The following is a 17,272-nucleotide window of genomic DNA, read 5'->3' as shown; positions in this document are numbered from 1 at the left end:
TCATAATCATAATCATAATCATCATCGTCGTCATCGTCATCATCATCATCATCAATATTAATATCAGAAGTACGAAAATATTGCTGGGTCATTACCACCACGTTGAGAATGAGGTCGATGGGTCCTGATAAAAATTTTGTTGAACCGGTACAATCGCTGTACCTGTAATACTTGAACCGAAGCAAGCTAGGAAATCGTGTAATCCTCGCACTGTAGGCAGTTTTCGCTGATCTGCACCAGCAATGTAACTAGTAAAAGAATCTACGGGTTCATAGAACTGCATATAGGGTGCGGGGCAGAACCTTATTAGACTTATACCGCTTCTACCGCGCATATCACGCGCTTGGCAACCCGTAATCTATTGCAAACGGTCGCAATTGTAGACAAGCTCGTGTTGGCAAATTGCAAATTTAATGTTTATTGATTATTTAAAACCGGCAACGGTTTCAAAGAAGTTATGCGAAAACGTCTGGATCGTTGAAAATACTGCCCTGTAAAACAACCAGTGGCCGAGCATAAGGCCCTAATCAACGCGGTATGACGATGTACATAACACGACTTTGAAGAGAAATCAATCAGTGGCAAATTCGCTTCGGGGTATACATAGATATACAGGAAAAGTGAGTAGAGCATACTACAAGGCGACGAAGGGCCAATGACCTCCTGATCCTCATCCTCATCTTCCACGGTCATTTGGATTGTTTCGAAAACTGTGCAAGAATTCACGTGTATTTTTTGTAGCTGATTTAGCTCTTGGAATCGATTTGAAATTTTCGAAAGTACCGAATCCCAAACAAAAACTGTCGATGAGTTTGAAGATTAAATTGAGTTTTGCGAAATTCTCTCATAAATGTACGTCTACTTCCATGAAAACAAAATGATCCATCGCATGCACCGAGTGATGTTGAAACACGTGCCGTGGGAATTCTTTTTTCTTTTTCGTCCTTTTTTTTTATCCGAGTCAATTTATACCCCAACAAGAACCCGTTGCGTAAACCATAGAACACATATACCGAACGCAACAACGAGTAGCTCCGTGGACCGTGAAAATCACCGGCAAGTGCACGGCGGTAGATCGCTCTGACGAAATCCATTTTTCTACGTCACTAAAAATTTGTATAATCCGACCAGTCTGTTTTGTTCCTCCTTGCTTTGTTCTATGCGGAGTTTTTCGGTATATACGCCGGCCTGGAGCTACAATGTTTTTTTTGAGGTAAAAATTAAAGAAGAAAAACTTACCTGGTAATTTTGTGCTGGTAAATTCTCCCGTCAGTTGGTATCGTCACATTGCAGAAGCTCCTCGACCACAAAACGGAGTTCCTGACGTCGGGAAGATGGGTATGTCCAACGTAGGCCTCACAAAATAGCCGTGTAGGAACGCCGAGCGGAGCGAACTGAGTCCTGGGTTGATGAGTGAGCAAAGGTTCCCCGGTGTAGGGGGTATCCTCGTCTGGAATAAAACAACAAATTATGCCTCACGATGATTATGCTATGATTCAATAACCGAAACGTCTGTACCGCAGACCACAACCTGTTACAATTTTTATTTTATACACCCACATACTTTTCTTTTCAATGAATGACGCCTCGAAAGAGAGAGATTCTTTGTGCCTTACGATGCACTCGGGTTATAGATACCCGTGTAAAGAGTCTCTGTGGATGATAATGGTGGGTTAATAGCTGACGTACGATTTCTCGGAAAGGAACAGATATTTGGCTTGGTCATCGTCGTCGTCAACGTCGTTGTCGGAGACGGGTATAAGGCTGGGTCTACCTATACCTATAATGCTCTGCAGACCCGCGCCTTTTTCTTCTTCTCGGGTAGCGAGAGAGTGATCTCTGTTCTCCGTCAGGAGGATGGGCACTCCTCGCTTCCATATCAGGTTAACACGGAGTTCCAATAACGCATAGATATACCGGTATCCATCCGGTAGGTCAACGATGACGAGTATAAACTCGATAGCTTTGATATTATAACATTCTTTGCATATCTTCTGTTATCTACTTTGTATTATCCAGTGTGGAAACTACAAAATATCGCCGAAACGCCTGCGAGTTAAACACCCGCGTTGCACGGCAGCCACGCCGGAATCCTGGTTAAAGGAGTATTGCAAGTTCAACAAAATACAACTGACAATGAGATTGAAGTCTGATACTTTCGGGATCTTAATATTTTATTAGTACCTACTTATCCAATATCCTACTATAAAATATCATTCAGATATTCGCGCGAAGCATTTTCACTTTGCTTTTCCTTCTAAAGTCTTTTTAAAGCTATCTCAACAATGTAAAATATGGTCACATTAATATTTTGGTTTTTATTACTGTAAATTTGCGATTTTTATTAATCTCATATAGATTAATTAAACAGTCCGGAAGACTGGGCTGAGTTGGTATGTTACAACTTGCATGTCATTTGAATATCAACTGCAAAGGTAACTTCTGTTTATTATATTGATTTTTCCCCAAAAAATCGGATCCGAGCGATTTGGTACAATTTTTTGGGTCAAGACTGTTATAGTACTAACTCGCCTCATGTGTTAGTTACTGAAAAAGTACTCGGTGATAATTTTGATCAAGGCAAACCCAGATGTAAAATTTAAAAACGGAAAGTGTGAAATTGTAAAATACAGTCATGTATCTAGTATTTTTTTTTTTTCATATTTATAAAAATTTGGTCATTTTGTGGTAATTTTACTTTTGTCTCCTCACCCATCAGACTCGGCTTTGCCCCCTCCCCCCCAAAAAACTGTCCTGGATCCGCGCCTGGGTAGGCGAGACGTTAATACCAACCTACCTATAACTATGGTGAATAACTTGCAGTGGGTTATCGCCCGCTTTGGATAATATATTGTTACGCTTTCCACGTAGTAGAAAGAGGTGTACTCCCACAATTATTATATGCTCAGCAGACCCGTACCACGTGTGTATTTCGATAAGGCATGGCGTAACGCTGACGGGTATATTCTCGGTAAGACTGAAGAGATAAGAAACTCTTGTCGCGGTTGCGCGAAGCCGATGGTTTAATTATTCAAATGGCAATTCGCATTGTAACGTTAAGCCGGTTGGGACGGTATCGATGATGGGTGGAAATCGTACGCTGATTTAAAAATATTTTCCCCAACGATCAATGATTGTGAATACGTACGTGTGTATTCGAATTTCGATACAAGAATACGACGATGAGAGGGCATGCTACCTCATCACGCAATGTGCGGAGTTTCGCTTCGCCGGAAACAGCACAAGCATGAGTACGAAAATAAAAATCTTACGGTCACGCAAAATAATCAACGACAGTATGAAGTTACCGTCTGGACTTCGGTCAGAATCTATAGAGTCTCTGATGGATATTATTTGTAAACAATACTATGTTGGAACTGGTCGTCTAAACCGTTTTTCAAGGACGAATCAGTGTCGCAGAGCCCTGGGTTGATATTTTTCCTTCGTGTTTCGGTTCTCCGATGGCTCAAGACAAGTAAGAACGGACACAATGTACAAGTTATAAAATACGGTAGAAAAAAATTCCAATTTCGTGTTTCCAGCGAAGACGAGTATGGCGGATATATAAGTATAAATAAGTAGATCGATTTACCTATGACTTTGAGAGCGATTTCCTCATTGAGGGTGGTAGTGTCGTTTAGTGCCAGGCAGGAATAACTTCCCGCATCCGATTGTCGGAGATTCTTGGTGTATATGGTCTGGTTCTTGCTCTCCGGGTAGAGGATGAAGTGACTATCGTCACCTTTCCAGGGGTAAGGTATGTTGCCTTTGTACCTAAAAAAGAAGAAGCGTGTTACTATCAAGGGAGAGGTGCAGGATCGATTTGCTGTACATTTGAACCGGGCAAAAAACTCTACAGTTTGCGATATTATAGATGGGTATATAAAAAAACCTAGGGCTGAAGACGAGCTAATTACGTAATAACTTACGTAAAACTGCTCGAGGGGGAGGGTTGTTTACGATAGAAATTAGTGAAACTTGATTCGTTGAATACACTATCGAAACGCTAGAAGACCATCCAAAACCTGCTGTTGTTATTACCAAAACAAAATTTCCAGTTTCCAACAAGTCTTATCAGTCAAAGCTTGATTGGCTACGAATTAAAAAAATGTCGAAGCTAATATATTTTTTCCGCTTGCCAGTCCTAACTTCCAGAATACACTTATAATCTTTCCATTACATTTTATATATGTATACACACAAACATCATAATGTGTGCGTGGGAACGCATAGAGGTTAATTTTATTCTCGGTAAAACGATCTCGTACGTGAAATCGGCAGCGTGGTGTGGACAGCGTCACGCGCACGTAAGCCTCGGACGACTATATAGCGATGGAGGATAATATGCCTAGTAATACACTTCGTTCACGGTTGTAACTTCTACCGGGAACTGGCAAGAGACAAATGATTAGATAATGATCCCCGCAGGTCGCATGCAGCGATCGCAAAATTGATTCATGGAATCAAATGAAATTTTCTTCTCTGCGCACAATGTTCCTATTACCCTCTCTGCCGTGTAAGATTAATTCGCTGTTCGACTATTCGCTCGAGGGGAAGAAAATATACTTTCAAACCTCCGTGAAGCATAGGTGTAGGTATACGATCAACGATAAGATGCAAAATAAAATTCGCCAGATGCATTTCGATACCAGAAATTATGAAGCTGTGCTTCGAAATTATTCGAAACACGATTAAAGTTACCTCGCATACTGAATCATAATGTGTATAGAAATAATTAACTTTGCTGTCGCTAACAATGAGTCTCGAGGGCGGCAGTTGGTTATGTCAAAGGATCAAGCTAAAGTGTTGGAATGACGCATGTTCGGGGTTAAACCTTAGTTGGATTCTCCGAAATTATGTTGGGAAATGTTCCGTGATACACGATATTGCAATATCATATACATTGAAAATATAAAGACTCGTGTCTGCAATTTTGCGCACCAAACTCTGGTACTATAAAGCCATATACGCTATTCTTCAGTGTTTGCGGAGTATAATTGTATAATTTTATATTCGTTACAGTAAAGTGTTTTTTCGAACGATTCTTCGAATCGCTCTGCGTGTTCTTATTCATTATATCCAGCCAAGTATCTTCGTCTCGATGTATGTAGATATTTTCCGTCGATTAATTGATACGTGGAATTGAAGAGTGACCTGCGATGATAATGACGATGGCGATGACAAAATGAGAAAATGACAAAATAAATTTGGGAAACACGCTACTAGCTCAAATGGGGTGTTGTCTCGAGGTATTTCATTACAGAGACGGATTTGTTCAATCGTCGTTACATCATGGGATTTCGCTGTAGGTATATGAATCGTCTGGCCTAAATAAAGTCCCACAGGAGTTGGTATCGTATCGAATGATGTTTATTAACGAATGACAGACTTTTACATTTCTTTACATTGTGTGTTTCATTATCAACTGGCGCCGGTTGGCGTCGGCCAAAGAAAGTTTGTTATTTAGAGAGGGCGTCTCAATACACATATATGTGTCTAGCTTCTCTATCGGATCTCAATGTAAATATTTTGCATTCAGGTTACAACAGTAATGTCTATACTTCCGGAACTTTCGAAAAGTATAATGAAATACGGGCAGTTTTCATCTCTCTCGAGACTGCAAATTCGAATCCTAAGAAGTGCAAAATTAGGAACCTTCTGAGATTTTTCAATCAAAGACCACATCGTTTCTTCATTGTCATGATTATATCTACAGAGCTGTGGGACATCTTGTCGCAGGCAGGCGGTGAACAGCTTGAGAAATCTTTGTGTTTCGCCGCATCGGTCGTCGTTGCAGCGCAGGCGGTAGTTCTCGGCGAGTTCCAACAGGTTTGTTAACTCAGTCAGTCATTCAGTCAGTCAACCCACCCCGTCATTTTGACCTATCTACCTACCTACCTTGGCTGGAAAAGCAAGAGAGGTGCGGTATTATACCTGTAGCGAGACCTGTACCTGATGGTTTAAAAGAAGAAAAAAAAATACCTGTAGCGAGCTTGTATATGTACCCAACAGTTTCAAGAACGAGGGATGGTCTGCCGGACGACTTAATCTTTTGTTTCCCACACTTCGAGGGTCAGGGTCCTACCCTTCCCTTTCCTTCCCTTCCCTTCCCTTCCCTCACAGCCAATATAAATACTCAGAGTCCCGGCTATCTTTTCATCGCTTCTTTTCTCTTGGACTCTTTTCGTTAGTTCGTCGTTCCTACGGGACCATTTATGGATACCAACAACCAGGATGTTCTGCACGGGCGCGAGGATGAAGAGCGGTAGGTTGCATACCTACTGCCTACATGTATACACACGTTTAGAAAATCCGATACCGCCATATCTGCCGCCCTGCGAGGAACTCTTCGCATATATAAGGCATTCAACCGGAGGAATGGGGCGCGGACCCAATAGCTGGGCCTGTTTGTCGAAGTAGCGGGAGACTCGACTAGCCCCGTACCTGTCCGCTATATTCTCCATTCTTTTCTACTGCAATTCGAACGACCCGCCACGACGACGGTGGCGTGGACGTGGTTCCGGGAAAAAAACTGACACCCCCTACCCGCCCTGCCGCCAAGAAGAAGAAGAAAATGAAGAAGAAGAAGCATGGTCTTTCAGGTGTATGGTATACATGTATATAACATAATGTGAGCGAACATCTCGAAAAAGAGATTCCTCGGGTTTGTTCTCTTTCACTCAGCTTATACCTATCACCTCCTTTTCTTTTTGTTCACTTTGCTTCGTCTCTCGTTCAGTTTCTTGTTTCGATTTCTTCGTTTCTTTTTTCGACCCACCGTCGGTACTGCCGCCGGTTGTTCGCGATTCAACGCTACCGCAGGCAGATCAAATTATAGTTCCTTCGTTATTCGCCCTGCATATTGGGCAGACTAGAGGAACTCTTGCAAATTGAGTAGAATGTATATATAGGAAAGCTTGTAAGAGGCTTAGGGGTAGTTATTGTTACGACAGATGAATTCCTCGAAGACCGATTGGGATTTGATTCTTTTTTTAATTCCGATGAAGATGATCAAAGCAACTCTTCCAATTCCGCTTTCATTGTAATCGTCAAATTAAAGTTAGCATCGTGTACCGCATGTCGCTTCATCCAACATTATCACCATCGTCGGTCCAAGTCATAGTTTAAACGTTATTTTCTTAGAGTGAAGCAAATAGACTGCAGTATTTCCTGTGCACGTAGCAGTTGTCGGAACTCGATACGTCGTCTGCATGCTTGATGTTCATGTACCTACATACAAGTATAACACAGGCATTGTGTACTGTAAGCATGCGTTACACGTATGTATGTATGCATGTATGTACATACGACGACAAATTGCTACATCGATTGCATCGTATATCCACGGTATAACATATCGCACACTGTCATGGTACTGCGAGCTCATTGTTAGAGGCCACACGGAAGCAGAGAAATTCTTAAACCAACAATTTAGATTTTGTTGGAGTCTGTTTGCTTCAAAAAAGTATCCCTTATTTGTTCCAAATACGATGACTATAATTCAACAATTTCGATTTAGTTAGTGTGACAAAATGAGCTGATCAAACTAATTTCTTGATTCAGCAAAAGCCTTTCTTATCGCGGTTGGGTGAAACGTGAATTCGACCGAATCTTTTGATGTGTTTCCATCATTGAGTCCGCTAAATATTATTTCATTTCAAGTTTATGTACTGGTTCTCCAAGTCGCATGTTTTTTGACAGAAACAATTAGGTACTTCAAATGAAATAAGTACATGAATCTAGCCAACGAAAAATTTACATCGATTGAATATCATACTTTGTTGATGTAACCGGAGCTTGTGTGCGGCGCAACTGGTTGGATCTGTTGCACTAATTTGTCATGTGGTGAAAGAAAGACCACATGCTTTGAAATAAGTAGAGAATATATTATTCATCGTAAACATCGGTACACTAGTACTAGAAACAGCCACTAGGCGGTGAACTTTTTCGCTATAGAAGTAGCTTCCGAAATAGTTATAAAAGCAGGCAGTCTGCTAAGAAGTCAAATATGGATGTCGTGAGAAGAATTTATAATTTGATCTGTTACAAAAAAGAGAGCATAATACCAAGTTTGTCGTTAACAAAATTGAGATTGGCTACAAATAATTAAAACCTATTGACACACGTGCAACTTATATTTTAACGTATACAACAATACGTTTTCGGATTTTACCCATTAAATATCGAGTAAACCCCACAAAGCTTCGAGTCAACGGAAATATAAAAGATATCATTCAAAGAATTCGTTTTGAGTGAAATATTCTAATGTTCATAATTTCCTATTTCAATTTCGTAAAATGCGTGCCATTTCCTAATTTCTACGTCTAATGAAAATGTACTGGAGATTGTTTTTGTCCAGAAATGTATATAGAATGGGGCTATCAAGCCATTTTTCGCGGTTGAGATAGCGTACTTCGATATTTGGATACATACACACGACGACGTGGAAATCGAGTAAGACACTCCCTTACGGGCTTGATTCAATTCGATATCGAGTTGTCCCAAGTAGATCGTACGACAAAAGTATTTTGTTGAATCAAGTGAATAAGATGTTCGCCGCATTTGACTACAGCATTTAATCGTGAGTCAAACAAATATCACTTGACACAACTAATCCTTTCCCGCGGTGCATACTTGAATGTTCTTACGTTCGAACGCGTCACGTGCATGTAAATTTTTTTCTACCATTAGTCGCTGTATACGCAAAATTGTGAAGGAAGAATTTCGGTCGTACAAAGGCTGTATAGCAGCGGCACGAGTATACAAGTTGTGTTTCCAGCCGGGAATATCAGCTCTCGATTCCCCTTCGTCGGGACCCCTGCAGCGAGACGACAAGGGAAAGGAAGGGACAGAGCGAGGAGGGGTGCTGGTGTTACCATGACAATGGTGGAACGAACGATCGTTGGAAATGGGTACATACCTGCAAGTAAGGGGATGTTCCGTGAAGTGAAGCCTATACACTGCAGGGGTGGCCGCCTAAATATTATCCACATACAAAGCCCTACTGCGTGTAGTCGTCTGTGGATAAAGTGTATTGTTGTCCAGTCAATACGCGGCAGAAGCTGAAGAGGGACTTAATCTTCCGTCAAACCGTATAGAGTTGAAATTCGAGCGTAAAATAAGCAAAAGCTTTATAGGTATATCTATTATACCAATACCTATATAAAATTTATGCAAGTAGGTGTGTGAAAGTTGTGCAGTTTCAAATCTTTTTAATTACCCTCAATCATTGTTTCACCGAAATGTATACCCGCCAATTATAAAAAATACGAATAATATTAAACTTCAACAATGAGAACTGTTGAGCATTTACTCTCTCTACTACCCAATATCACGTTATAAATTGACCTTCGGTAGATTAATTTATCATAGCCTGGATCCGCTCTTGAAGATCATGTCTCTTATACGTTTTGTACACGGTGTCTGCAATTCTTTTACACCATGTTATCCGTTCTTTCGCCGCCACCGCCGGACACAAATTTACCATCAAGTATCCACGCGTGTAGAATCAATGTATAAGACAGTGTCCTGTGCTGCATACATGTGTTTGTAGCACAAGTTTATAAGGTAGGAGGCTGGACGAGAAAAGGCACACCCTGCTCTCTTCAAACCGACATACTTTTTCTCTTTCTCAGCTATGTGAACATGTGTATGTATATATGTACGTACACTGGACCCAGGGGCCTGCATACACGGATATATGTCGTCGTCTATTCTACTCGGGGAATCGCTTGCTGATTGGTTCCGAGAACGGGACAAGAGAAATAATTTTTTCCACCGCGCATCACGACACATGCAGGAATGATGGATGGGTGAACGGTCGCATAACCAGTAGACGAGAAGCATGTTCGCCACCATTATTCAGTATTCTTCACGATTCGTGTATACGTAGGTATAACACGAGCATCCATGATATATACAGCAGTTATTCGGGGGCGATTTCACCAAGTTCGCCCGCATTGAGGGAGTGGCCTGGTCGATTTCGACGTTCACGTATATATCTTCAAATATCGAAGTCCACCCATCTGAAACGCGAAAAAGGGCTCACAGCCGCAATTCTAAACAAAAACACTCCAATACATTTTCATTTCACGCAGAAATAAATGAACGGCACGGATTCTGCGAAATCGCAATTGTAAATGTCCACGTTTGAAATACGTGGACTTGGATGTTTGGAGGTATATACACGACATGTCCAAATCGACTAGAACACCCCCTTAATACATAATCGACAAGCAAGTAGGAGTCCGTTACGATACACATACAAACGTTACATATGCATATATACATTCTATATCCCTCTGCGTATCCGTCGCCGCCGCTTCGTTCCATTAGTCACGCGGCATTTCCCGAGAATCTTATTTTCCACGAACTACCGCCACACAGAGAACAACTTATACATTTTTCTTCCTCGCGAGGAAAAAGTAACGTGACCTCTGTGCTGTTTTTCTCAACTTTCTTTTTATTTTCTTCATCATCATCTCAAGATTAATTCCGATTCGTGTATAGAATCCATTAAGCTGTGTGCGCGTGTGTGTTATTTATTTTTTTCAATTTTAATTACGAATCAGCTTCGCGTAGGGTATAGTTTAATAAGGTGCACGAGTTACACCTATAGGTTTGTTGATCTATACGGCCCTTAACCCTATGAGTCATGGTGGTAAGTATTCTTACCATCTATTTTACATCCATTTTTTTGTAAATTTAGGGAACCTTTCAACACGTTTCGTTTCGGTTATTTTTTTGTTATTTATGATAGTGTACTGATAGGTTTTTAATACTCGAGAGTAATTGTTGCGATATAATGTAAATTATTTTTGTTGCAAATAAAGTGATTGAAAAAATCGTGAAAATTGAAGGAATAATTCATTTCCACGAAAATTACATGATTTACATAAATTATAAGTTTTTGCGGTCGATGGTTACGGGTCTGAAATCGGATTTAAAAAATTTCAGATGGCGAATCCAATCAGCGACCCCGAAAACCCCTGCATAAAGTTTTTTGACTGTATTCGATGAAATTTGAAATTTTCGTCCGCCATACTGGATCCACCACCTTGAATTTTTTAAATCTGATTTTAGATTTGTAATCAGTGACAACAAAAACCACAGAATACTATCTTGTTACAAAAGTTAACTCAGCATAATAATGTGTATCTCAAGAGGTTAACGGATCGGTGAACATTACGATTATTCAACGAATCCCCAAGTTGCGTGGATCGGTGTTATACTTGAATTTACTTCAGATGGGCAGCTGTACCTGCGTTTAACGGCCGGCCGAGGAAAAGGCACGAGGAGAACAAAGGCGACTGGTATTAACCCGTGCCGCGCTTACCGTGAAACACTCTCCAGGATGTGAGGATAAAGAGTACGAAGAGTGGGAGTCGCGAGAAGTGAGCGAACCCTGAGAGCCTACACCGTAAACTCTCCCTCGCCGTTTCGTGATCGCCATACATGTGCAGGCAGAGTTATACGGTTATGCCTCGCCGACATTCGCACGTCATTTCAGTGTGTAGTGGATGCAGGTTCTGCGAAAGCGATTACCACATACATGCACGAACTGCATTAGGTACACCAGCCGTCTGCCGTGGTTCCAGTTTTCGGATATACTATACCTACCTACTCAATGATGATGGGCGAAAAGAGCGTATTTACAGGTATGTTTAAAATTAGGCTGTACATCATACCAATGAAGATGCTTATATAATAAGCATGTGACAATGAGTATCGTATGCGGTAGTCTAACCATCTCTTATATCGTACACACTCTTTTCGGAAGGAGGGCAATTCAAGGAAGATAAAACTGCGATTCTCCTTTCGATAGGTAAAAAGTATATAAAAATATCCAGTGTATAACATGTTATGGGGTGCATATAATACATGCCCACCGCACAGGCAAGATAGGTATGCAATAAAGAGGACCAATATGTATAGCAGTGTGTTGAGATACACGACGCTGGAGGCACGGACGGACCAATTTGTATAGCGAGGAGGAAACTGACTAGGTGAGAGAGAGAGACCGACCTCTTTCTCTCTCTCTCTCTCTGTCACTTACCAACTTTTTTGATGGTATACAAATAGAGATGGGAAATTAATACGTACCGTCCCGGGTGAAACGGTTGCAGAAGTGTTTTTAAGAAGGTGTACCTATGCAGAGCTCTTGGCTTTTGAAGAGCATTGCTTTGCTGGTGCACTGTACGTTGTAGCGAAAGGTGTTACAAGTCGAGTCGAATCGCGGTGTGAGAACGAACGGGGTACCTGTATTGACCACGTAAAACACAGGAAATGACGTCCCGTTCTCATATCCGGTAAAACAATTTTACAACGACCACCTGTTCCATACTGTATTCCGCCTGCGGCAGCTGTCGATGCCAGCGTGTCGAACACAGCGGACGTCCTCCTCTCGATCGACCGTGTATTCTCGGATTTCTAATCATTTGACACGGTAATAGAATGTGACAATGACACGTGACCTACTGGATTCTAGTACGTTGCTTACATTGATTTATTCAACACACACTTTTGTCTTTTAAGCAGTAACGTTAGCCGCTTTCAACGAATTTTCATCAGACCGAAGTCCTTAACGCTATTGTAATGATGCACCTTTAGGATTACCTGAAATTTGGCAAACCGTTAACACAGCATCAACAAACTCAAATTCTGTAAATTCAACTTCTGCAGTTCCTCTAAAGGTACGAAATAATAATTTTTCGTTTCAATGTTTCGATACGTTAACGTTCCTAACTTGAACCTCGTGAATTTCCGATAATTAACCTCGATCCTTTCAACCGTTAATTAAACGTTTGCCGTCCTACGTACACGTTTCGTATCCAACTCGTAGGTTGACCATCAAACGACGTTGCTTCTGATACAAGCTATAAGGGCGGCACGTCGGCAGCGGAGACTTGGCAAAAACTTGCCGAGCAGCGCCCTGACGTGCCGGTGCCACTCGACTCTCTCCTCCGTCGTGTCGCCCCTCCCCATTATCCCATATACGTATAGGTGTATCAAGATTCTGGTCTGGGTTCGGATTCAAGGTATATATACGTACGTACGTAGTATCTGGGTATAAGGATGGGCATTTCAGTAGTTGAACTGCACAGGAGGTGATACGCTTCCTGGTATAATTATTGCAGGTATGGATGCAGTTGTCGCGGAAAAGCAGTACCTGCTTATGATGTTCATCGTCGCAAGCGATAACGAGTAATAAAAGCGTCGAGTATGCGAGTGACGGAGAAATTTTTCCTATTAAAACCGTTGCACTCTTCGTATGGTCCAGAAATTTTGAAGATATTGTTACAAAGGGTGAAATCACCCGTTTTGTCCCCTTTTTAATGATCTAGTAGTCATCATAGATAAAAGACGTTTATAAACCTCTTATGTCTTTCAAAAGAATAAGGTTGCTGCGTCAACCTACATTATTGTAAAAACAGTCTATCTCGAGACTTCAAAAGGAGAGCTTCGTTACAAAATAAATCCTTTTCCTCTCTTAATTTTCCGCTTCGTAAGAATATATACGAACAAACCGGAGGGGATACCAACGGTCTGCGGGTATTAGACGGATGCGATAATTGTAGACGAGCTTGCGCATTCGGAGGGAATAGCTCTTTTTTCTCGTAATATTCGTGCATGTACGTGCAGAGCCCCCGAAGGTTGCCCGTTGCACCGTCGTCCACGAAAGTATAGGGCTTGCAGTGACGGTGAGGGGCAACGCGCAATAAGACGAGCCGAAGGGCCGAAGGATAATAAGTAGTTGGCGAGAAACGGGAACCGACCGTGCCGACGATAGCGAGCAGCGATGGATCATCGGAGTCGAGGACTCTCGAGAATGAGAGGTCCTACCGAAGCCAGCGGCACGAGGAGAGTCGAGAATATCAGGGTCATTATAATACCACTACAAGGTATCGCGCGGGCATATTGAGATATATATATGTATATATATATATATACACCCTTCTTATACTATACTTAAATCTGTGTATTATGCGGAGGGAAAAACGCGCGGCCAATACCGTCGGTGAGCCAATTCGGTCGTGTTATATTATGTTTACCGGGAATTCGTTGTCGATATCATGATCGTTTCATAAAGTTTCATGAACAAGGTGTATCATACATGAGCGTGCTAGTCGCGGCACCGCGAGCAAATAACGGGGAAACCGTATCCGCTGCCGCTGCTGCTGTCTTGGGTACATCTTTCTTCATCATTCGTATTGCCATACGATACTATAAGTATGTGCGCACAAATAACTCTCGAGTATAATAATGCATCTAATTATACAGATGACCGCGCGGTCACTCGACGAGAAACGGAACAGTGTTAGGCAGGATTCGACGCGACATGGCAACACGGAGTTGTTCTACCACGTCTATAATTTTATAGATTCTTCACGACGAAAGTAAATTTTTATAGCGTGTGTCCGATCGGCTGTAAAGCACGCGGGATTGTATCCAATATGGATTATGATTCACGTTTCATATTCGGCACGGAAATCCTTTCAGTTGCCTCGCGTCATCACTGCATTCCGCCGAAAAATTTGCATACATAAGAAATCCCAAGGGATTGCTGAAAAATCGTCGCTTACGATGCGGAAGCAGACAATTTCACCGCATATAAGTAACGCTTTTTTTTTTTAACGTCCGTCGAGAAGTTGAAGATTGTGCTTAGGCTCGGGCAAGTATGGGTGTAAGATACGCGTCCGCCTAATGATATTTTCTACGAATTTGCGTGCGCGTATACCTACCCACATACCTGCCTACCTACCTACCCGGACTTTCGACTTCGACAACGACGATGGAAATAAAACACTTCTCCTTTACGCCTAGATACTCAAAATTGGTGAGGTAAATATAGGTAGACGCATGTGCACATTGCCGAGAGGAACCGATAGCTTGGGAAAATCGCGATGGGACGAAATCTATCCCGCGTTTGGTATCATGTATGTAAATATCTAAGTATGCATGTATGCACAATAATAGTCGTTAATGCCTTTCTCTGTTCGGCTACTTTGTTTTCGGTTCGAAACAAAATGCGACTTCGATTCTATACGAACTATAAGACAATGACTCCCGATCTTTCACGTCGGCTGCATCGCCAGTCATTGTCACATGATTCTTATAGAATCGAACCTGCATTTTGATTCGGACCGAAAACAAATCAGCCGGAAGGTTCAGGCTTTTATGCAGTTTAGTGTACATTCATAGTTTCATACGTATATAGTCACGTGACGAGCTCAGCGAGTAGATATCCTTGATGTTGCGTCAGATTACAAGGCACGACGTGCAAATACCTGTTTATTATACATATATACACATACTAACGGCAAATCGTGACTCACAATGTTATAACGAGAAAGCGAAAGCGGCAAGATTCTGCGACAGCTGCGGTTGACTGCAGGGAGCGGCGATTGCAGGAAAGACCGTTTCGCTGAAAAGGTGACAGCGAGGAGAGACGAGACGAGACGAAAAGAAAAGAAAAGAAAAGAGGGGAAAGAAACCCTCCTCCACTCACCATTCTATGCTCCTGTACCCTCTTAGGCAGCAGTGTATGGCTTTGAAGGCTCCAAGTTTCGCATATTCGACGTGCACGACTTCCTTCGTAAATCCAAGTCCCACCGGGAGTCCCTCAAAGTTGTTAACCGAACAATAGTCCATCAGCACTACGTCCCTGCTCTCTTCAGCCAAGGCCCATGATGTCCAGGCTGAGACGGTGATGCAGATCGCGATTAACACGTGGGACGACGTTTCCCGCATCTTTAACGAGGCTCGATCGATGCAGGCACTGTATCTCTCTCTCTTTCTCTCCCTTTCGATCGCACACCTTCACTATCCAACGCGCAAACACAGAGTATCGAGAATTTTATTATATTCCCTCGGAAGTTTACATTTTCAGAATTTCACCCACGTAGATGGCCGGTCGGCATTAGACAGGTCGTACGGGATACCCTTTTATTTTTCTTATCCTTTTCGGACACGCGGTGTTGATACGGGGTTATAATTTGTGTACACACAGAGCCGGGCGGTTGGTTCAACTACTTACCGCTTCGCGTCTAATTGGTAAGACAGTCGGCAAGATTTAATCTCGGTCCTTCCCACGCCCCGTGCACGCGTAAAGGGAGACCGGCCGCTTTATTTATTCTTTTTCGCCGTTGTGCACTCGGGGAAGAAGAAGGGACGTGACCACCTTGATGTATGCCTAACGACGACGGATACGCTGGATACACATCGGTTTCTATGCACGTATCGCCGCTTACTCGTCCGCTATTTGTCGTTAAACACACCGCGCTGAGTTGCAAACACAGACAACGGACGGAACTGTAACCTGCACTGCTTCGCTGAGTACAGAACCGATCCCCTCTCACTTCCGCGTAACGATACGACGTTGGAAATACGTTATTTTGGGACGATTACAATTTTTCCGTGAAAAGCTCGAGGAAGTTTCACTCAATACCGCGAAATCGTCGGCAAAGAAATCTGCATCTCTGTCACGTATTATTTGCCGTTAATTATATTCGCACAACGGAGGAACGCGATTGGCCACCGACGTCAAGCAACCTCCCAAGTTAAAGCTTGTTAGCCGGCTCGTCTCTACGACTCGGAACGACAGCGACCCTCACACTTCGAAAGTCGGCGATGTACTGCCGGCTTAGCACGGCAGGGATATTCGCACTGACTGCGCGACGCGTCCTCGTTCCAACGAAACGTCAGACCAAAGCGACGATCTCCACGCCTTAACCCCGCCCCGTTCGGGTTCGCCATCCGTCCCGAAGAGGTCTGGCTCTCGCGGGCCGCGTTTTGTCGTACGATAGACAATAGCGTAAGATCGTTGCTGAGTATGTATCGTATTTATGAAGCTCGCTGGTTGTGGCGATGGGAAAACTGTTGCACGCTGCAAGTGAGGATCAGTAACTCATATATCCACTTTTGGTTTTCGTTGGAAAATGAAAAATGGAAGTTACCTACACCGCAGATCCCGCGAAACCGGCCTCTCGAGGGAAAATTATATACAGCAAGACGCACTGTATCTCGAACTTCAGACTTGCGTGATATCCACGTAAAATACGTAATGGCACGGCAGTCACTGTAATTTCATCATCCGGGAAGTGAAGCTTAAATTATTATCTACCTATGTACATACCTACATCCGAGGTGCAAGACACCCGCACACATAGCTGCAGTATTTTTTCAACCTACCACAATCGCAACTCACTTCACAGCAAGCCCTCACGAGGGACTGACTAGTCTCGCCATCGCTCGGTATGAAAAAGAAGTAAAA

At 42.5% G+C, this 17,272-nt stretch overlaps 1 protein-coding gene across 2 annotated transcripts in view; it reads right to left on the bottom strand.

The window, feature by feature from the left end:
• Nucleotides 1–17,154, bottom strand: part of LOC107220818 (single Ig IL-1-related receptor) — a 21,951-nt gene extending 4,797 nt beyond the window's left edge. The window contains exons 1-4 of one of the 2 annotated variants that reach the window (XM_046740387.1): nucleotides 17,135–17,154; nucleotides 15,509–15,822; nucleotides 3,593–3,774; nucleotides 1,240–1,450 (exon numbers count right to left, since the gene is read on the bottom strand). In XM_046740387.1, the coding sequence (XP_046596343.1) occupies nucleotides 1,240–1,450; nucleotides 3,593–3,774; nucleotides 15,509–15,750 (635 nt within the window). In that variant the 5' untranslated portion in view covers nucleotides 15,751–15,822; nucleotides 17,135–17,154. Of the gene's footprint in view, nucleotides 1–1,239; nucleotides 1,451–3,592; nucleotides 3,775–15,508; nucleotides 15,823–16,036; nucleotides 16,826–17,134 lie in introns of those variants that run through there. The other variant, XM_046740386.1, reaches the window with a different exon arrangement.
• Between the last annotated feature and the right edge of the window lie 118 nt (nucleotides 17,155–17,272).

Source organism: Neodiprion lecontei, chromosome 5 (assembly GCF_021901455.1).
Source record: "Neodiprion lecontei isolate iyNeoLeco1 chromosome 5, iyNeoLeco1.1, whole genome shotgun sequence".
Taxonomy (NCBI): Eukaryota; Metazoa; Arthropoda; class Insecta; order Hymenoptera; family Diprionidae; genus Neodiprion; species Neodiprion lecontei.
Note: the sequence above shows the minus strand (reverse complement) of the source record. Positions and strands in the feature narration are given on the sequence as shown.